Raw genomic sequence first — 23,253 nt, 5'->3', positions numbered from 1 at the left:
ATCTATCTTGTTGCTGAGGTGTTTGGGTAATGAGGACTCCTGCTTACATAAGCCTGACTGTTGCTGGCATGGCCAGTCTGGCATGTTTGAATAAGTCAGTCTGGATTCCCACTGAGGAACATGTCTCTGGGGAGACAGTCTAAAGCGCTCTCCAACAACAGGGGGCTCAGAGCAGTTCTGGTTGCAAAGAATGAGAGGAGGACACACTGTTACATGAAGATCATGGAGGGCTTTGTGCCACTCAACACACTCCACACCTCCTGGTGCTGCTTTGATATTAGATCCAAAGGAGTATCATGGCCTCCAGTGTTGCCAAAAAAAAAACCAGAGAGCCCTGAAGTGAACAGCCTGACCGAGTAGCTCTGCTGATGATTAGCCTCAAGGTTTTTTATTATGCAAATGAAAATGGGTTTGATTATGACTACAGTAAAGTGATGCATGATAGTCTCAGACTGTGAGAGTATGGGATAAATATTGAAGTTATGGACAGTTAAGAGACAAGAAGACACCCCCCCCCTCACTCACACACACACACACACACACACACACACATCCTTAGGCTGATATTGAGCTACCCTGGACATGTATTATTATTTATATTCCTCTGTAATCTTGTGCAATGTGATAACATGCTGTGATTTATTAAATATTCTGTATTATCTTACATTTACTTGAATTGTATTCAGAGTAGCTTAACAGTGAGAAGGGAAACAATCAAAGCATTTCTGTAAGATACTAGGCTTGATTTCACAGACGCTTTTATCTAATACAGTTTACAACTAAGACAGTATTACAATCTAACTGTGAACCTGTAACTAATAGACTAAAGGAGGAAACAGGTTGGGTTCAAAATCTGTTTTTTTTCCTTCTTTGCCCTTTGCTCTATGTATCTGCAGTTTTGGGTTTCTGTCTATAAGCACACCTGCAAGACAGCTCATGAACTGAGACAGATAGATGAGATATAGCCCAGGTTGGCTTAATCTCCCGGCTCAACTGGAGTTATAAATTCATCTGGGGCTCATGTATTGATTGGTTCAGTGCTAAACAACATTGATTTAAGTCATTTAATAACATAAGCCCAGAATTACAGCTAATTGTGCTCATGGTGTAAGTCACCAAATATTAGCACCTAACGAGCCTGCATTTCTTTCCAATGCAAAAATGCAATAATTCTCATCTGTGTATAGATTCACAATCAAGCATGTATCATCCCCTGATGCCTGTCATACCAAAACAAAAATCAACTCACCTACTCTGAAAAGTGGGAATGAAATTCCAATGAACCCTATTAAAATGGCTCAAATGATGACAGTGAGTGTGCAAATTGAGTGCTCTATGTCGATTAATGGGGAAATTATGTAGCAGGATTGTAAACCTCAGTGTAAATACAGTATGGAGAAGTGATGGAAAGAGTATGTTGGATTTTCATTATAAGAATACAAGGTACTGTGACCCTAATAGTTTTTAAAAGAAGCATCAGAGTTTGGAGCTCTAAATACTTTACTTCAGAAACTACTGGAAAATTTTGACAGAAAAGCTTTGGTAAATATAATTACGCAAAGCATTTTATACAAAAGAAACAGAGGAAACAAAGGAATTAAACACTAATACCACAGAGAACTGACTAACAAGGTCATATTTACTTCAAATCAGCCAGTAGTCTAACTCAAACAACATATTTTTCTGAAACTCTGAATGTAAATCTCTGATATGTTGAACTTTAACAGCATTATTAACCTTCTGTTTTATCTCTTGCTGAACCGACCCACAGAATTCATCTTTTCAGTGGTATATTTTTGTTATATGGCTTTACTTCTATACATTTTTATTTAACTGTGTTTGTATACAAAATGCCACTATACAAATATGTACACTCAAATCTATTAGTTGTTAGTGCAGATATTTGGGATGGGTGTAAATCATAAGAATATGTCTGAGACCTAAAGGTGTTGCCTGGGAGATTCTGCAGATTAAAGGAAGCTTGAAGTTCAATAATGTTAGCCTCAGGCTGCAAGACACACATAAGCGACTTCCTCTGTCTGACGTTTGCATCAGTGGACCCCAAAGTCCCAAACCTGTAATTCACTTACAGTACAGTACTCTTGCTCAAACATAACTGCTGTCAGATATATACAAAATAGACAGTATGGAGGATGCTATTGATGTTCCTCTTATCATTTAAAAATGGTATTTGGTAACAAATATAGTCCCTTATGAATAACCACATATCCTTTTTACTACAGTGACGCAGAATTGTGTTTTTTAAGGCCTGTCTGCATCAGCTGCTGTATTTGACAGCAAAATTAATTTGAATGAGCTACAAAATCAGCAAAAAATACCTTATCTCAACAAAGCAGACTTCCAGACCAGCAACTGTGCCATGTGAATGTTTTAAGTGCAGCTCGAAATATCATTTTAAAAAAAGGAAATGTAAACTTTTTACTAAAGGATGGCTTCTTTCAGTATAACCACGGAGTCACTCTACTCCTCTAGTATGCATCACTGCAGAGCTCAATTCTGTGTGTGTGTTAGTGTGTGAACGTTTTGGGGGGTAAACTAGGGTGCAGTGAATGTAAAATGGATCTTACTGTAAATTAATCATTCCCTGACATATAACAGATTCAATCAATGTACATCACCATGCTATTTGTTTTAGCTTTTTTTTTTTGGTGGCTTTTTAAGTTTTCTTTTCTACACAACACACACACTACCTTCTCTAGATTGTTTTGCAGAACAACTCACATCTGCACTTTATTCATAACACTCATCGTGTTTTAACACTGATCCACATTGATATACACAACTTCAGATTTTTCCATATAATTCTTCCCTTTTCCCGACTGTACAGTAAATTCTACTTTTATTATAATTTTGTTGAAATTCTATTCTTAATATGCTTAATATGTTTTTTTCGTATGGATTCTATTTATAAAACACAGACAGTCGATAAAGCAGATAAAGTTTTAATGAACACATTCCAAGGTAAATATTTTGCATCTAAAAATGGGTCTGACAAGAAAAAGGGAAAATGAAAATGTAAAAATAAATATAAAATGCAAAAAACAACATATATTATGTTTTGTAATAGGCTTTTGCCATGATTTTCTCAAGCTCCAATCCTAATCAGAAATTTATTTATTTATTTGTTTGTTTGTTTGTTTGTTTGTTTGCTTGCTTGCTTGCTGCCAATGTTTTAAAATACAGTATTTGACCAGTATATTATTTATAATAGTAAAGGGCATTCATTTATTTGTTGGGATCCTCGTTGGGAAAACAACATCCAATTAACTCAAGTGCACAAAAGCTGTCATCAGCTAAAAATATGAATGCTTTGAAAGCTCTTACTTTTATGATTTCTAAAGAAAAAGAAAAGGATTTTAATTATTTTTTGTATATGAACTTATTCCTCTGATATCTATATAATAATTTAGAATTATTCATTTTTATAGTAGCACAACCTGCTAAGGTTAGAGAATAGAATCATTTAGTAAATTTCTCATTTACTCATTAAAGATTAAACTATACAACTGCAATATTCATGCAATAGAAGGCAATCAGACTATAAGTCATGGACCATCAATGTAGGCATGAGGACATGGTAAAAAAAAAAAACAGACAAATTTGCTGTGAATTCAGCAGAGAAATCAATGACCCATTTTCACATGTTTGCACAAGCATCTGTCTGGACTCGGGGGTTTCTCATGTAGGATTCATTGTAGTCATTAATGTGATAGGATTACAGCAGGGTTTCTTCTCTTTGCATGTTTCCTACAGAAATTAATGATCCTATTTCCTAAAGGCAAGTCTAATTGTAGGAAAATGAGACAGAGCTCTATACGAGACCTAGAATAACCTGCACTTTTTTCTTTTAAACTTATGCTAGATCTTTGTCCTTTGTTGCTCCAGATAAGGGTCTGCTAAATGTCATAAATATAAATTCTTTGAATTCCAACTGGTGTGAAAAAGTTTTTCCATGTTGTCATTCATTCATTCATTCATTCATTCATTCATTCATCTTCTACCGCTTATCCGAACTACCTTGGGTCACGGGGAGCCTGTGCCTATCTCAGGCGTCATCGGGCATCAAGGCAGGTTACACCCTGGACGGAGTGCCAACCCATCGCAGGGCACACACACACACACTCTCATTCACTCACACCCATGTTGTCATGTGATCTATAATTATTCATCATACATTATTTGGCCAAAGGTGTGCAATCACCTGGCCATGACACAGACGTCCTTTTTGAACCTCATATTGCAGTCATAGTTCCCCTTTCCTATTATAAAACAGTCCACTCTTCTGGGAAGGCTTTCCACTAGATTTTGAAGTGTGGCCATAAGAGCATCAATGAGCTTAAACACTGATGTCTGGTGTGGAGGTCTGGAGCACAATCTGTGAAAAATGTTCAGTGAGGTTGATGTCAGAAGAAGTTCTTTGACTCCAGTTTGGCAAACCTTATCATCGTGGAGCTCACTTTGTGCAAAGGGACTTTGGTATGATGGAACAGGTTTAGGCCTCTTATTTCAAGTGAAGGAAAACAGACATCATGTACAATTGCTCACATACAGTATGGGTCTGAAAATCTGGCATCACCAAACATTTAGTGTGTATTGTGTGCTGTTAATTCTGACTTATTAACACAGCCTATTTATTTGCATTTCCCCCAATGTTTATCCAGTGTGCTGTTCATAAGTATTGTTAAGAATGTCTTGATAAGAAATGGTTCATTTGCTAATTTGTGTCCTATATATACTGGCTTGTTAATGTTTATCCATTTAACGCGCTCTTGGATACACACCACTCAGTACCACATGACGTCCTGAGAGTAACTGACATTAGGAAACTGGGGCTTCATAGACGAGCTCTAGTCGCCATTGCGGCTCATGTACTCCGCGTTTTCCACTGCAGTAGTTCCGGAACACGACCGAGCCGGTTGGAGCCATTGTGGCGCCTGGATCTCCAGTTTCATAACCTTGAGAGGGCGGAGCCTGGGTTTAGTAGGAGCAGAAAGAGCAGAGGAGCGGCTGGGAGGAGAAGAGAAGAGAAGAGCAGAGAAGAGCTGGAGCCGTGCTGGGGGAAAAAAAAACTAGGGACAGACAGCGAGTCCCGTATAATAGCGGAAGCTATGAGCGCGTATTTACGGAGCGTCTCCATGCCATGAGAATATTCCTTTTGCCTCCAAAGCGACTTGTTCTTGTCCAAGCGAGTAGTTTTGTAGCGATTCAGAAGGACAGACAGCTGGACTGACACACTTCCACAGAGGAACCGCTGAAAGCTTTACATGTGGCGAGTTGTTTAGAAAGCTGATAAAGACTAAACGTGGCCAAGAGTTTGCTGTAAGCGCCGGATTAATTAAAGGGAGTCTGGGAAGAAGCATAAGGTGGGGCAGAAGAGTGAGAGCTGAGCGGGGCTGAGCGCTTCCACTCTGTTCGCTCCTTCTGCTTACTGTAACTCAGTCCTTCACGGAGAAGAGAAAGGAAAGAGGAGAAGAAAAAAAAACACGAAGATATTTTTTTTTCGCTCGCTGGAATTTGGGGCGCGTTCACAAGCGCCTGCTATTTCGGCTCACGGGGAGCACTTGAGAGTGTAAATATCTCCCATCGTGGACACATTTCGGGCAGGAAATTGTCCCGTCTGGTTGTTGGACCATGGCCGACGACGACGTCCTTTTCGAAGACGTTTACGAGCTGTGCGAGGTCATTGGGAAGTAAGTGTCATGTTATAGCTTTGTTACACTCCCCCTTTCACTGCACTTTACCTGCTTTGATGATTGATGTTTTGTGCACGAGGTGACTGTGGATGCAAAGCCCATCATGTCTTAAGACTGCACTCACACTGTATCTTGTCACAGATGTTTATTTTTTTATTTTTTGAATGATTCTTTCTTTTGTCGTTGTGGTGTGGTGTCATGGTACCTTTTTAAGAGTATTTATCACCTGGAAATTTCATGCGCATACTTTTTAAAATGCACCCAGCACGTGCACTTTCCCAGGTAAAAGATACTCAATCACTTACACTAAGGCTCAGGGTCATGGATGGGATGTCAGTTTATCATGAACGAATTCACACACTATTACACACTGTGGGACTAGTTAAAAGCATCCGGCATGTTTTTGGGAAGTGGAAGGAAACCAGAGATCCTGGAAGAAACCTGGATTGAACTATATACCCTTTGAGATGATGTGAGGTGGCAATACTACAGGATTTGCTGTAAATTCCATACTACAACTACAAAAAAAATAGTTTGCACAATGGTACCACCCTAGGGACAAAAGAATAATGTAGTATGGTACTTTAATTTCCAAGAGTTATGCGCTGTGAAGTTGATTTTCATGCCTCCTGAGCAACGTGTCCATGGTTCCATGGTGTGCATTTATATTCACGTCCTTTTCTATCAACAGAGTTCAGAGATAATTGTGTAACATATTCGACATGAGCGAATCTGTGGTACAAGTTTGGTGACTTTGGGAGGTTTTGTGACATAAGGGTGGGTCCACACATGTATCAGCAAGCTCAAAGTTATAGACCTCACAGAGAAACCATACGCCGAGTCTTGCTTTGAGAGATACTTGGACCGTAGTGATATTCGGTGTAAGAAATATAAAGGACGGTATTTTATAGGGTGAAATGCTTTTTTTTTACTTATCATGCAAGGTCTACTGTCAACTACGATCAACTCTCCTAGTTGGAAGAACCGTTTCATTAAACACTGTTAAAGACAATGAAGCTGAAGTCTGAAGGCTGAACTGATCTTTGTTTTTTTTTATCATTTGCCAAATCTTGAACACTTGAGCATTACCTGATGAATAAAATCCTCTACCAACATAATCAGCATGTACATATATGCGGGTGAGGAAGCCTAATATTAACCGTTCATCTGTCATGTGTTGCATTCAATCAAAAATGATTGAACGAGTGGTGAAAGATTGTTCTGGTGTGTGTGTGTGTGTGTGTGTGTTGTGTTTTTTTTTTTTTTTTCTTCATTTTGTGTGAAAACTCTTTTATTCAGTCTCAATATCTTCTTCACTCATTCTGTATTTGTCTGAAGTAAAGAAATATACAGACACCTGTACTATATTTTGTGTGTGTGAGACAGACAGGCAGACAGACAGACAGACAGACAGACTTTCATTGCCTGACTGATCCACACTTGGGTTGTTTCTGCACTGAGGCCCTCATACTGATTTTCTTGCTCATAAGCGTGTGTCTTGCTTCAGGTTATTTGATCTTATTACCAAAGTGTTTGTCTTTCTGTGTTAATTTGGACCATAAACATCATTATTATGGTGCAGGACAGTAAGAGAAGACGATTGTCTAGTAATTTATTGTGCTTTGCCATATTTTGTTGTGAAAACATGTCTGTTATTTTGGTGATATGCTCCAGTAATGACACCTGCTGCACATATGAATGTCAGTTTTAAGAGAAAATACTGATGGCATGAACAGGAAAATGTATTGTTTTAATTTGCAGTCAGTGTAGGTGCTAGGTTTTTAGCTTGTGTTTCTGTGATTCTTTATTGAACAGGATTTGTCAGTTAGCTGGAGAATTTTAAAGTTGCGATCAATGCTGGCGATCTTGCTAACGTCAGTCAGACTTAGCCACTGAAGTAGAGAGAAGCCAGTGTCTCCCATACAGACCTCTCACTCTAAAACTGTCCCTACACACACACACGCACACACACACACATACTAGAAAAAGCTCATTGAGTTCAAATGATTTGAATGTTTTATATCTAACGTGATTGAACAGAGTAACATAAACCCAATTAATATGGGATATCGTCGGCTGTAACATCCTGGTTAGATTTGACGATGTAACTGGTTTACATTCACATTACATGATCTGACGCACTGACACTCACTCTATCATTCAGTCTAATTAGAAACTTGTTTCAATTAGTTTAGTATAAGCACTGCAAACATGCTTTATTGAAAAGCGTCATATTTCTATGTAAACTATACATATCTCCTTTTTAAAGTAAACTGACCACATATTCCATTTTTTCTCACTGTATCCTATACAGCATCATGACTCGTAAAGTGTTGCTGTGGCTGCAGGCTTTTTGTTACTCACCTGATCCAGAAATTTAGCCGCATCTAAACCGATTCAGTTTGTAGAATTAGCTCTTAGTGGCTCTGATTAAAAGCGTGAGCCCACATCAAAGTTACTCCCAATCAAAATACACACACTAATATTTCCTTCTTTTTTTTCCCCTATGGGCCAGAATCATCCAGCATTCAGGACCATTTCCTCGCAGACATTTTTTGATAGTTTTGTACGGCCGCTCTGTTTTCGCTTTACTTGTAGTTTACAGAGTCCAGTACAAGCACTTTTTTCCTCTCAAAGCATCTGTTTTAGTTGTCAAAATGTCACGCTGTTAATCTGGCAAATGTTTTGATTAGTCAGGACTACAATAATATTCCACTGCATATGTGCCTATGTGGCATTGTTGGGGGAAATAATACAGTGCAAAATCTGATTGAAATCAATATCTTGAAAATAAACCCTTATTGGTCAGTGTATAAATGAGTGTACAGATTTGAGTGCATGTTGTACATCTGATTCATCAAACAGTTGTACAGCGTCTACATCAGCAGTTATTTGAGAACAAATTAGGAGTCAGCTTCAGCTGCGTGGAAACTTGAATTATTTGCATGTCATAGCACTTTATTCACACATCATATGCGTACTTCAAGCCCAATTTCCCCTCATATACATTTCAATTACATTTCACACAGGCTAAGTTATGCACATGATGTGTCAGCCAATGAAAGGAAAGCATCCAGCAGCCTGTAAAGACCAGAGGAACCTGCGCCTACTCACTGAAAGGACTAATGAGATGATAACGTTCCACACCTGCTCACTTTCATTTACAAATATAAATGATATGCTTAGGTTAAACCCCCAACTGCTTACATTTTACACATGTCATTCTGTGACACATGGTGGGAACTGACCTTACGTTACGCTCATATGGCAGCCTGCAGGCTTGTTCCCGGCGTGTCTAAACAAGCACGTCTCTGCATTTAACCGAAATTTTTTATTAGATTGCATTAGTTCCCACCAGTCAGCATCGTTTAACATGCCTCCCTGACAGAGAACAAAGGAAATCACCACCTGTGTCACAATTAAAATGCAGAACTGAGTACGCCTGTAATGAACGTATCAGAGAGAGAGAGAGAGAGAGAGAGAACTAATAACTACCCATAAACGGGTTGAACAGACCAAAACAGTCTTGTATTTTAGATTAGTTACCCTTTGCCTTGATAGCAGCTTTGCAAATGCTTGCTATTCCCTCAACTCTCTTAATCAGATACTCATCTGCGAATTTTCCAGCAGTTTTGAAGGAGTTGTCACATATGCTGAAGATTTAATGAGTCACATCCAAACTCTTGACTGGTGGGTTACATCATTTACTTTATTACTTTATTACCATTGAATATGCAACCAAAATAGTCAAATCTAGCAAAAAAGTGTAAAAATGACAAGTAGATTCCCTGAATTGTCCTTCCCTGAATTGTACCCCTGGTCCTTCCTTCCTGGAGCACTGCTGCTTTTTTTCAGCTCTAATTGGAAATAATGATGTCACTAGAAGAGTGTGTTACTAGCTTTGATTTGTAGATGAGAGACATGTGTTCCTTGGAGAATGCTGGAGGGTGACGAGCATGACTTCCCCTGACAGTGTTTTGACTTCCCGTGGCTTTATATCGCTCTGAGCTCAGTCGATGGCAGTCAGAGCAGCACTGACTCAGGACGCTCGTCATTAAGCTCTGTGTTTTATTTTTAACTAGTAGCCTGCATCGGGGGTTCTCTCAAACAGGCACGTCTTGTTACATATGTTTTGTGCCTCTGCTTTTTGCTCCGTTTATACATGCTTTGGTGGCACTCGTAGCGTTTAACAGCATACAACCAGGTTTAGGCAGTTTTTATTCTGTATCTGCATAATAATCATTATAATGTCTCAGTAATCATGAGATTTGGTTGAAAAAAGAAACAACAAAAAAAGAGCTTCTGTACTATTCGCTGAATAGTGACTCATAAATAGCCTAATACCTGCTTTAGAAATGAACGCTTATGACTTAACTGAATCATATTGTGCAAACTGCTTTAACTCTGACTAACACCAAGTGCTGTACAGGAACAGGAGCTGTGGCACTATCACGGCTATCTGATGGGCTGGGCATAACAGGAATGGAGATAGACTTTATGGAATTTCAACAGGAACGGTAATAATATGTGCATTGCCATGCTTGTGCTATTGAAAGCACACGTGTTCGTTACATTATAATGTGTCTCCTAAGTTTTCTGCTTCTCGGGTTAACCTTAGCATTAACCTTGTTTCATGTGACCTTTGAAGAAAAAACTCATTTCCTGGCGAGTCAGTAACAGCCTTGAAAGTGTCTGAGAAATCCGGATTTATTCGGTTTTTTTTGTTGTTGTTGTTTTTTCCCTCTACATACATATCTGCCTGAGGTTTTATGTGCACTTATTTGCTAAGGTTTTAAGAAGTAGAACTTTTGTGCACAGTTGCACACGACGACAGCAGCATAGTGTTCTCACAGTGCACGGCAAGATTAAATATTTAAACGCATCAGTTTATCTGCTTGAGAGAAAACAGTTTTGTGACAAAGCATTATACAGTCTTCAGAGTATTCCTTAATGTAGACGTGTGCACGGGGCATTTTTTTTTATTTGATTTATTTATTTTTTAATTTTATATAAAGTACACAACTGCCTGCTCTCACATCGTACTGTCACAGAGCAGGCTCGTCTGCTCACAGTGTTATTTTTGGTTGTAAGATTTTTGAACGAAGCCAATTCGTTGGCCCTATTTCCCAAAAGCTAAAGGAATACAGAGTAACATGGTGGCAGGGAGCATCACAGGGTCACAGATCCAGGGAGCTCAGTGTAATCTCTATCTCAAGTATTTCTGGATTTTCATGTTATTTGTAAATTATGATAGAAAATAAAAAAAGAAGTGAGATGACTAAATCTGTCACTTGTTACCGTCATCTGCCCTGCACTGAGTACTACTACATTGATGCACCCTTTCAGGTCAACAGCCTCATTAAACCACAGCATACAATGTTTAAGTACACTTATAACTGGGAATTTAAAGAGCTTTTCGACATCTTGTTTGACAGAGTGCCCGTTTTAGTGCTTTTTGGTATTCTGTATGCACAGTTGTGTCCCACCTGAGCTGCTGACTGCTGTGGTTTGATGGGTTTAGTGCACTGAGGACAGAAAGCAGTGCAGCTGTGTGATCCTCTGAATGTAGGTGTGTCCTATATTACACACACGCACACGCACGCACAAACACACACAACACAAAACTGTAGGAAAAGCAAATAGGAAAATGCTTTTGGTTTTCTAGTTCCTCATTAAACAAGACACTTTGATTTAACATGCTATTATTTGTATGCACTTTACCCCCGAGAGTTCCCTTACATTTCTTAATGAACTAGTGTCCTCTTACATAAGCTTTACATCCGGTATTTATGTGTATTTCCTCAAAACTCTGTTTCCTGTGTTTTCCAGGATTGCAGCACAACGATCTTTTATCTCTACTAGGTGTACATGCTTTACTTGTATCGACTGTTAACACTTAATGACTTTAACACTTTCCCATTATTTTTATTTCTTTTTTTAAATCCTGGTATTGGGATAGTGTTTATCTGTACCACTTTGTAGTAAAAGGATCTCTAAAGGGTCTTTCACACTGGCAGTTTAGTCTGAAACAAGGCACAGTTTCCATGGAAAATTGATAAGGTGAAAGCTGCCATGTGGGCTGGGGAAGCACAGTGTGGTCAGAACCTGAGACTACCTGGAAGTTCAGTTATATTGCCGTGATTCCCTTTGAATGTGAGCTCAACTCGTACCCGGGTCCTCATTCATTCAGGAAGTAAAATAACCTGTGCATCTGTTTTAGCTGAAGACATCATCATTCTTGTACCGTGAGTGGCAGGGGCACCTTGTGAATGAGCTGCTTTACTGAACCCATGAACAGTCACACTCCGATTCGCAAACATGCTCAGTGTGAAAACCACCTAAATCTTTAATCTGTTTAAGGTATTCTGTCTGTATAAAGGTTCAAGCTAGTGTGGAGTATCTGTGCTTGTAGTCTTGCTCTGAGAGGAGCTGTGTGAGTTGCCAGGTTTTCTCACTTACAGACCCGTCACTCATGGCTCTGATGCCCTGTCTGTGACTCTCAGCCCTGACTAACTCGCTCCTACTTACTGACCTATAGCTATATTATCAGTTCCACAGTGAAAACTGTTTCCAGTGATATGGGTTACTTACCCTGTTGTCTTGTGTTGTAAACATAAACACTGTATATACATCTTCATCCTCTATTGCAGTGATCCTGGGTTTTCCTGTCTGTTTTACCTGGCCATTATTAGCTCAACTTAGAAAATTGGAGCATATTTTGAACACTGAACACATTAATAAAGGAAGGCCCCTGAGTGGCTTGACAGAAAAGCATTCACCCTTGATGAATCTCTCACAACGCCAAAGCCATCTGTGGATAGTAGTGCAGTAGAGTAAAATCGGATGTATTCAGTGTGTGAGAGGAATGGCATAGTCTCTCACCCCTGTCTCTCACCCCTGTCTCTCACCCCTGTCTCTCACCCCTGTCTCTCACTCCTGTCTCTCACAGCATCACTAACAAATCCTAGGTGTTGGTGAACTTTGTGTATGTGGAAGAGGGCAGACAACTTTCTCAGGGCAGTCCAGATTTTACAGCTGATCATTTCAAGCATACATATTTTCTGTTATGATGTGGTAATTATTCAGTAATGCGCTCATTTAGTTATAGCTATAGCATGTGGCTCTGTGAGTGTATAACAGACAGGCCGAGTGTAGTGTGAGCCACTAGCAGCCTATTAGTTCAGCTCAACTCCCATCAGTCTGGCTTTCTTTCCATCCCTCCAGCAACATGTCACAGCCGCTTATCTACTTTCCTCTCTCTCTCTCTCTTTCTCTCTCTCTCTCTCTCTCTGTGTGCGGAGAGTTTGTGTGTGCTCATTGCACTCAGCAATGCCACATAGCTCTTTACATCTTTATCAAGCTCTCCTTGTATGAGCGCGCTATGCCTTTGCTTATGTCTGTCATATTTATTTGATATAATGCTGCACATGATGATAGAGATGATGCGCATACCTCGCAATCCCCCGTATGTCCTAGAGTTTGTCTGCACCATCTGATACTTCCTCTTAACTCTCATCACAACATCACGTCACTCTCGGTATGCTGTGAGGACAGCGGCACCACTTTTACATGAATGGATTTTATATTTTATATCATTTTATTTATATCACTGTTTGTGTCTTGACTAATGCTCTCTGTTAATATTACATGGGTGTTGTTTTCTGTGCTTCCTGGTGGTTTTAGCAGGTTTTGCAATTTCTTATTTGAATTAGATTTAATTGCTGGGTTTTGTTTGTATTCTATGAAGGTACATTACATAAAACCAGTCAATGAGTGGCTTACAAATATCATATAAGCAGTGTGCTTTTTTTTTTTAGCTTGTCTAGCATATCTAACATTTTGGGGAGGGGGTGATCCTGTAATATGAACTTTTAATATGTGGGATTTGTACAGGTCTGTATAACAATAAGAATTTTTAGATTGCGCCTTAATAGTCCAACAACCCAACACCAATAGTCCACCAGATCTGACTGGACCCTCTGTTATGAAGGTGGAATGGAAGGGGGGAAGGTATCAAATATGATGTGATACTGATTCAGCATTTAATCCCATGCTGAACTTGTTATATGGCTGTTTTATAGTCTGCTGCACTACACTTGGTTTTCCCTTCTGGCAGGTGCACCACTTTAGCCTGCCTCCATCTGATAATAACCTTTTACTAGCTCATAAAACTCCATACCAAGCTGTCAAGATCAACTGCACCATTAAGAGTGGATCTGGGGAATAATTAGAGGCACTTTTAATACATCTGCTCTAAAGATACAGAAGTTCAACTCTACATCTACTTCTACATCTCAAAACACGCATTTATATGATCGCTTAAATGAATGTCATGATTAATCTGAATGACCATCACCACAGGCACTTCTGCACTACCTTTTTTGTCAGCAAGACTAAATATCCAAAACAAATTGGCCTTTTTGCTGCACAGCCATTTTACTGTCTGATTCACTGGCTGCTGAAGCACACGTCACCCCTGAGGATGCACCACTTATTCATGCTGTGCAGGATCAAGGCAATAAGTCCTTGCAGTCGTTTGCTTTCTATTATTTTGAGTGGAATGCATCAGGAGGAAAGTCCTACATAATGCATCACTGACCAGCAGATACAGTATCACTGAGGTGAACAGAAGGCTATAAACATTACATTTACTTTTTTTTTTCTGCTTATCAGTAGCACAGCCACCTGGCGATCTGGGTCTGTTAGACTCCTGAAGACTGCTGGGATTTTTTTGTGGCTTCTAGCTGTTGATCAGTAACTACAGAAAGAATGAATGAGGGAACACAGTAAGTTTGAACAGCCTGCAGATGGCTACACTGAGAGCCATGTTTTGGACTAGTAGAGAGTGAGTGAGTAAATGGGTGCATGCGAGCGACAGAGTGAGCGTGTGTGTGTGTGTGTGTGTGAGAGAGTGAGTGAGAGTGAGCATATGAGCGAGAGTGAGCATGTGAATGTTTGTGTGACAGTGAGAGTGAGCATTTGTGTGTGAGAGAGAGAGAGAGTGAGTGTGTGTGACAAAGTGAGCAAGTGTGTGTGAGAGACAGTGAGCGAGAGTAAGCATGTGTGAGAGCGAGTGAGCATGTGAATGTGTGTGTGTGTGTGAGCGTGTGAGAGACAGAGTAAGAGTGTATTATTTGCCTGGGTTCTGCTGACCCTTTACCCTCTCTGTGAACTTCAGTAATTTTGATGAGGGCTTTGCTCTTTATCACAGTGTATAGAAGCCTCCAGCTCCACAGAGACCACAGTGTACTGATAAAGGCCCTGGGGACACATCAGCCTTTTGACATTTTGGATAGCACATAGCAGCTTTCCTACACCATTTAGCAGTTGTTCCTCTCCACAGAGAGAAATGAAACTCCACCAAGAGCTGAGTGCGTCTGTATACTGCACTAAAACTGTAAACCTTAACTAACCTCCAGAATATATGTTTCTGTTGCCTTTTTATACATCTATGTAACAGACACCACAAGAAGACAAAAGCCTGTTTTTTAGTAGCTCCACTAGGTTAATGTGGAATTTTAAGCCGAATGCTAATAAAAAAAAGAAAAAAGAATGCCGAGTATCGCCTCCATGTACGATGTGGGCAGGATGGTGAAAGCACTGCATTAAGAACACTACTTAGGCATGTGAGAAGGAGAATATTGCAAACAGTAATCATCCTGTCTTCACCGAATGCCTGAATTCAATTGTATTTAATAACCTTGTGTTTTGCCTGCGAGTGGGAAGCGACACCTAACCACGTGCGACTGCTGCGTGTCTTCTGTTTTTCACACAGACGAAATAATGCAGAGTAGGTGGATCTACAGACAGACAATCTGATCTGCTGACTGAACTGATAAAGGAGGCTCTCGTTAGCACAAATTGAGCCGTTTTAATTTAGATATTGGCAGGCAGCTTTGGCACACCAAAGAGAGACAGCGTCTGGTCTTCCCTCATGCACCCAATTACCATCTTCACTAACATTTCCTTACAATGTAATCTTCAAAACCACTCAATGCCTCTGGATGTGTCCTGAATGGATGGACTGGGACTATCTTCCACTATTTTATATATATTCCGTCGTTTCCATTCGTTCGACATGTATATTTATAGAGAAAATGCCCTTAGAAATAAGAACACATTAGTTTAGCTCTGACCCTCTAGTTGCCTGCTTTATGTTTGGGATGGTTTGTAAACTTGTGCTTGTGTGATTATCACTACAATCAGCAGCTGAGAGCTCTTTACTCCACCTCTCACCTCAGACGGATCCTCCACAGATTCAGTCACACTGCCTAGAAATCACATGGGAGATGTTTTTTGTTTTTTTTTTCTTTTCCTTTCTTTTCAGCCCAACAACCGTCTTTGTGAACTTTATTTTTAAGTTATTTAAACGCTGCTATTTTATCATGTATGAAAAAACATATTGTGAACATTTAGCATCGTATGTAATGTCTGTACAGAATGATGCTTAATTGTGCGGGACACTGAAAATTCATCAGGCTTATTTATGAGCACATTACTCAGAATATAAATATCATTACAGAAACCTCTAAGATTCATTCGTCCGGTAAAATCGTACTCGGTTACGAACGTAACCTCGGTTCCCTGAGATACGGAACGAGTACTGCGTATGGGGAAAAGCTCCTTTTTTCCTCAATACTGAAGCCTTTTTTTCAATAACGCAGTGCAACTGCACTGTCATTGGTTTAATATGAAACTTTTTTAAAACCAATGACGGCGCTGCGTAGCTGCGCGAGCCTGTGGCGATGCAGCGCGCCAAAGCCCGCTAAAAAAGGGGGCGGGGCGTATAGCTATATAAGCAGGCAAATCGCCAGAGGAAATCAGGTCATACGACTGAAGCGACGACACTGAAGCCGCAGCCTCGTGGCACGGCATATAACGCAGTACTCGTTCCGTATCTCAGGGAACCGAGGTTACGTTCGTAACCGAGTACGTTCCCTTTCGATACTCCACTCATACTGCGTATGGGGAACGAATTCAACCGCGCCGTGCCACGGTAGAGAACGACAAGACTTATCTTGAACACCTTGGGGCCCAGAGGATAAGTGAGAGGGCCGGAGCCGTCGAACCCTTGACGCAACACTGCTAAGAGGGAGCAAGCTCCCTGGAGGTGGTATGATGACGGAGTCTGAAGAGGCCGTCGTATCAAACCGAAAGAACCCGAGCGTGCAAGGTCGGGATGTCCAGGTTATAGAATCTGACAAAAGTGGACGGCGAGGACCAACTGGCCGCCTCACAGATGTCCTTGATAGAGACACCACTAGACCAGGCCCAAGAAGAGGCCATCCCTCTAGTGGAGTGGGCTCTTACTCCCATGGGGCACTCAAGACCCATAGAAGAGTAACATAGAGCGATAGCGTCGACTATCCAACGCGAGAGGCGTTGCTTTGAGACCGAAGACCCCTTGGTGCGGCCACCAAAGCAGACAAAAAGCTGGTCAGATTGCCTGAACGGCTGTGACCGCTCAGTGTATACCCTCAAAGCCCTCACTGGGCAGAGTAAATTCAGCTCCTGCTCACCTGACAACAGAGGCAGAGCCGAGAGAGAAACTACCTGCGCTCTAAATGGCGTTGAGAGCACTTTAGGTACGTAGCCGTGCCTGGGTTTTAAAATGACCTTTGAGTCATTGGGCCCAAACTGAAGGCATGCAGGGCTCACCGAGAGGGCCTGCAAATCGCCAACACGCTTGACCGATGCTAGAGCAAGTAGCAGAGCGGTTTTCAGCGTTAGGGGCCGAAGGCCAGCCGACCGCAGCGGTTCAAAGGGAGGTCCCTTGAGCGCTTCAAGGACCGTGTGAAGGTCCCAAGTGGGAGCGGTGAGAGGACGAGGGGGCTTCAACCGCCTAGCACCTCTCAGGAAACGCACAATGAGGCCGTTTCGACCCACCGATTGGCCAGCAATAGGAGCATGAAATGCTGCGATGGCTGCTACGTATACCTTGAGCGTGGAAGGGGTGAGACCTTTGTCCAGACGCTCTTGGAGAAATGACAGTATCGGAGATACGTCACACTCAACAGGGTCTTCGTTCCGTGCGGAGCACCAGTCAACGAAGATTGACCATTTCTGGGCGTAGAGGCGTCTCGTAGACGGGGCCCTAGCCTGAGCAATGGTATGCAGCACGTCCTCGGGGAGGCTCAGAGGCTCCCATCGAGGGACCATACGTGCAGAGCCCAGAGTTCTGGCTGCGGGTGCCAGATTGTCCTGTTCGCCTGAGAGAGGAGATCCCGCCTCAGGGGGATTGGCCATGGGGCTTTCATGGAAAGCCTGAATAGCTCCGAGGACCAAACTTGGCTCCTCCAGAGTGGGGCCACCAGGAGGACTCTGTGCCTGTCCTCCCTGACTCGTCTGATGACCTGAGGGACCAGAGCGATCGGGGGAAAAGCATAAGGAGGAGGCTGGGCCAGTCGTGGGCCAGCGCATCTGTGTCCTTTGAAAAATAAATTGGGCAATGAGAGTTGCTTTCTGAGGCGAAGAGGTCGACCTCTGCCTTCCCGAAAATCTCCCAGATTTTGAGAACCGTCCGGGGATGGAGCATCCACTCGTCCGAGGGGACGTTGCTCCGTGAAAGCATGTCTGCTCCCAGATTCGACTTGCCAGGTATGTGTGTCGCCTTGAGCGTTCGCAACCTGGGTAATGCCCATTCCAAGAGGCGCTTTGCCAGCATGTAGAGGCGGCTGGACGAAAGGCCACCTTGGTGATTTATGTAGGACACCACTGTCATGCTGTCCGACTGGACTAGGACATGGCGCCCTTCCAGGATTGCCTGAAAAGATCGAAGGGCTCGTTCCACTGCCAGCATCTCGAGGCAGTTGATATGAAGATGGCTGTCCTCGTGCGACCACGAGCCGAAGGCTGGTCTGCCCTCGCACAGAGCGCCCCAACCCAGGTTGGACGCATCTGTTGAGACCACCGTCCTTCTGGAAACCGCCTGTAGGGGCACTCCACGGCTGAACCAAACAGGGTTCATCCAAGGCTCCAGGGCTGCTAGACAGGCCTGGTTGACTCTGACGCGAAAGCGGCCGTGCCGCCAAGCGTGAGGTGGGACCCGGAGTTTCAGCCAGTATTGCAGGGGCCGCATTCGTAGGAGGCCAAGCTGCAAAACTGGAGAGGCGGAAGCCATCAGCCCTAGCATCCTCTGAAAGAACTTCAGAGGGAAACAGGCTTTGTTCCTGACAGAGGCCGCGAGCTGCTGAAGTACCAGAGCGCGCTCTGGTGATATGACTGCCCTCATGCGGACCGAGTCGAAAACCACTCCCAGGAACACAACACGTTGGCTGGGGAGCAGTGAGCTCTTGGCAAAATTGACCCTGAGTCCTAGGCACTCTAAGTGGCTCAGGAGCACGGATCTGTGGCGGTCTAGCTCGGTTCGCGACTGGGCTAGAATGAGCCAGTCGTCGAGATAATTCAGAATGCGGATTCCCATCTGTCTCAGAGGGGAAAGTGCCTCGTTCATGCACTTCGTGAAAGTGCGTGGAGCTAGAGACAGCCCAAAGGGAAGGACTGCATATTGGTAAGCCACACCCTCGAACGCGAATCTCAAGAATCGTCTGTGATGTGGGGCTACCTGGATGTGAAAGTAAGCGTCTTCCAGATCCAGCGAGAAGAACCAGTCCTCGGGGCAAATCTGCGTGAGGATCTGCTTTAGTGTCAACATCCTGAACTTCCGTTTCATGAGGGAGAGGTTCAGGAGTCTGAGGTCTAAGATGGGTCTGAGACCGGCATCTTTCTTGGGGACAAGGAAATAACGGCTGTAGAACCCCGACCCGCTTTCTGAGGGAGGAACCATCTCTATGGCTCCTTTCCTCAACAGCGTCAGCACTTCGGTGCGGAGGACCTGGGCGTCGTCCGGCTCTACCAAAGTGGGAATCACCCCGCGAAAACGCGGGGGTCTCCGGGCGAACTGCAGTGAGTAGCCGTATTTTATTATCCCCAACACCCACTTGGACACTCCGGGGATGGCCTGCCAGGCATCGGCCCGCGTGACAAGGGGCTGGATAGTGTCGGATGGCAGGCCACCGATTAGGGGCCTGAACACTGACAAGTGTGGAAGAGGAAAAGTGCTCTCTTTTAGAAAATGTGTAATCTTTATTGTGTTTGCCATAACAGCACTTTGCGTGGACGCAACGACGGTGGGCCCAGGTCGCATAGCTGGCAGGCGAGAGAGCTTCTGGGGTGGTCCGGCCGTGGCGGGACTTTGCTCTTTCCTCTTCCTTCCCCAACGATCAGGAGGATTTAGAGGGCGTCGGGTCCAGCACAATCCTCTGCCGGGGGCCCTGACGTCCAGGCGGTTTAGCGCACTTAGTGGGGCGAGCTGGGCGCTGCTCCCTAGGGGGCGCCACCTGGGGGGCAGAAGGGACAGGTTTGCTCTGGCGCTGAGTCGGCGCAGTCCTGGGGCGACTCGGGGCAGAGGTGGAGCGCTTGGGCAGGAAGTGCCGCATAGCCTGGGACGACTTCTGTGCTGCGGTGAAGCGCTCCGTAAACCCTTCTACGGCCGGCCCGAAGAGACCGGATGGAGAGACTGGGGCATCTAGAAAGGCCACCTTGTCGCTCTCCTTAATCTCAGTGAGGTTGAGCCAGAGGTGGCGCTCCAGCACAATCAGGTTGGCCATGGATCGTCCAATGGCTTGGGCCGTGGTTTTTGTGGCGCGCAGGGCCAGATCTGTGGCGCTGCGGAGGTCGCAAAAAGCAGGTTCACTAGGGCTCGACTCATCCAGGGAACGGAGAAGCTTTGCCTGGAACACCTGTAAAATGGCCATGGTGTGTAGTGCTGAAGCGGCTTGGCCCGCAGAAGTGTAAGCTCTGCCAGCCATGGCAGATGTCATTCTGCAGGGCTTGGAAGGAAGGGCTCTCTTGCTTTTCCACCCCACAGCCGCGGGGGGGCAGAGATGAGCAGCCACGGCATCGTCCAGGGGCGGCAATTGCTCATAGCCCTTCTCCTGAGAGCCATCTACTGCACCGAGAGCTGCAGAAGTGCGTAGGCGGGCCGAGTAGGGGGCGCGCCACGACTTTGTGAGCTCGTCGTGCACCTCAGGGAAGAACGGGGCAGAACGCTGGCGGGGGGCTTGGCGGCTTTCCGGCAAGAACCACTCGTCCAGCCTGCTGCGCGTCGGCTCCTCAGGGGCGGCCCACTCCAGATGGAGATCTTCGACAGCTCTGGAGAGGATGCGGAGAAGCTCGGCATCCATCCCAGCTTTGGCGTCGATGGGCTCTCGCGACGGCAAGTGGGCGGGGTTAGGATCACCGGCCCAATCTTCCGTTTCAGAAGCCGCGAGTGACATGGAGTCGTCCAGCGGCTCGTCCTCCGATCCGCCAAATGAGACGAGGTCACTCACTTCAGCTGAGGGACGCTGCTCTGGGCGTGAGAAGAGGACGGGGGACGGCTCTCTCGTTGGAGAGAGTGAGGCACGCGGGCGAAGAGAAGCAGCATGAGGACTCAGTGAGTGCAGTTTCAGCGTGGGATTTACCCAGGCAGGAAACGCACTCCTCATGGCCGTCATTGTCATGCAGAGGGACTCTGCATGTGCCACAGTTGTGATCTTTGGCTGTGAAGACAGAGATGAGATGTCGTATGTCTATTCTGCATGATTAAAGAAGGAGAGAAGAGAGAGTTCTCGACCGTTACGACCGTTACGTTACGACCGGTCGTTTCTCCAGATCACGATCAATATCAAATCAAACTCTTTCTTTTAGCATCTTGTGAATTTTTGGTGTTTGGATCCTTATCTTATGATGGACTTTTTTTAATGATGTTTTCTTGTATGTGAAAAGCATGGTGTTCTTTGTCATACAGTTTATACCACAGCTGGGTGATCTGACAGAATATCATGAGTCACAAAGACATTTCTACTATACACAATATGCATCACTATATAGATTTGTTTGCAAGCTGGCAGCAATACAGTAGTGTTGTTTTTTTTTTTACAAATAACCGTTTGATGTCTGTTTGATACTATTGTTAATATTTACATCTAATGCCTTAAAAAAAATTATTTTTCAGATTTTAAATAATAACCTTTTTTATGTATACCAAACAGCCACCAGGACATTTCTGAAAAACGTATTATATCATCATTTCTCCCAGCCTTAGTCGATACATGATTTAGACAGAGCGGCGTGTGAGACTGTTGCACATATTCCTTGAGGCTTGCGACCTTCCTCCTCCGCTGTTCTTCACTCAGTGTGAGCCGGTGGCAATGAGCTGCGATTGTGTTAGTGAGACCGATGGAGCACTCTGGAGAATTTACTGCCGAGAACTGTCCGGCACTCTAGGCCGTCGTCGTTCGGGCAGCTGCAGCTCCAGGCTCTGCTGACCTTCTAGTCCTCTCTCCATCATGCAGCCTTGCACTTTGTTCCACAGCTGTGTGCTGAAATTGACTCAGCAGGCATCATTTCACCCACATAATTTTAGACTGAAACAGTGATGTGCATTGTACTCCTATTAGGCTGAGAGCATGAGTACTGCAACACACACACACATACACACACTGCTGTCAGTAAGCACGGCACTGCTGTCGAGGTAGGTTTTGTCATCAGTACAGTATTGTTTAAGGTCCCACCTACTGGCAACCTCATTCCAGTGTTCATATCCGCTCACTCCCACACCACAGTCTCTCACACACACACACACACACACACACTTCATTGCAATCATCCAGGCTTCACTGAATGCACCTCCCTTGTGACGGAATGAAGGTGGTTATTATCAGAACAACTCGTGCGTTGTTAAAGTGATATGATGCAACACTGTCCACTGCATCTCCATTAATCTGATGCTTGTAAGTGGTAAGTGAGTAAACATTTAAGATGTGTTCCAGGCTGCACTCCAAGCATGCTACTGTAGTAAAAAGTGTCACAATGACAGAATATGAGGTATAACAGTAAGGAGTTTAAGTATTAAAGACCCGGTTGCTGTATTTACCTGCTGTCATCTTTATCTGAGCATTACACAAATGATATTGTACACATAGATGTGAGGGTGGGGTGGAGTGGGGTGGGAGGTAAGAAATATAATGGCACTGCAAGTTATGCCAAAAGTATTGCTGTCTGGTTGAAAACATAGTAATCATAATGTGTGGTCATACACAGAGCAGGCACAGAGCAGGAAAATAGACTTATTTACATGGACGGACATTTCAGGCATGTTGACTTATTTTTTTCCCCCAAGGCATAATTAGAAGTAATATATATTTAATTTAACTGCTTCCCCCACACAAACTAAAACACAAATAAACCACTGTATTAGAGGGCAAGAAGCGTCATATTTATCTGTGTTTGCAGTAGGAGATGATGTACACAGTTAGCATGAGACAGGGCTGAAATGCTGCATGGTGCCATGTTAGCAGGGAGGCTTTAGCTTCCTTATCCTTACATTGTGGTGCATGTTCACCAAACAGGAAAAAATCTGTTCACTAGCTTTCAGACTTGGAGCTAATACACAGCGGTCACGTCTCGTCGACAAAAAAATGTATTGTTAATTTGTTGTTTATTGTTTAAAGGTTTAAGACTCTTGATAATTGACTATTTAAAAATATGGACGCAC

The 23,253-nt window shown here is 43.6% G+C and overlaps 1 protein-coding gene across 2 annotated transcripts in view; it reads left to right on the top strand.

The window, feature by feature from the left end:
* Positions 1 to 5,012: 5,012 nt before the first annotated feature.
* The window catches only part of caska (calcium/calmodulin-dependent serine protein kinase a), a 126,510-nt gene continuing 108,269 nt past the window's right edge, over positions 5,013 to 23,253 (top strand). The window contains exon 1 of one of the 2 annotated variants that reach the window (XM_060876354.1): positions 5,013 to 5,711. In XM_060876354.1, coding sequence (XP_060732337.1) covers positions 5,653 to 5,711 — 59 coding nt within the window. In that variant the 5' untranslated portion in view covers positions 5,013 to 5,652. The remainder of the gene's footprint in view (positions 5,712 to 23,253) is intronic. The other variant, XM_060876353.1, reaches the window with a different exon arrangement.

This window comes from Tachysurus vachellii, chromosome 8 (assembly GCF_030014155.1).
Source record: "Tachysurus vachellii isolate PV-2020 chromosome 8, HZAU_Pvac_v1, whole genome shotgun sequence".
Lineage (NCBI taxonomy): Eukaryota > Metazoa > Chordata > Actinopteri > Siluriformes > Bagridae > Tachysurus > Tachysurus vachellii.
Note: the sequence above shows the minus strand (reverse complement) of the source record. Positions and strands in the feature narration are given on the sequence as shown.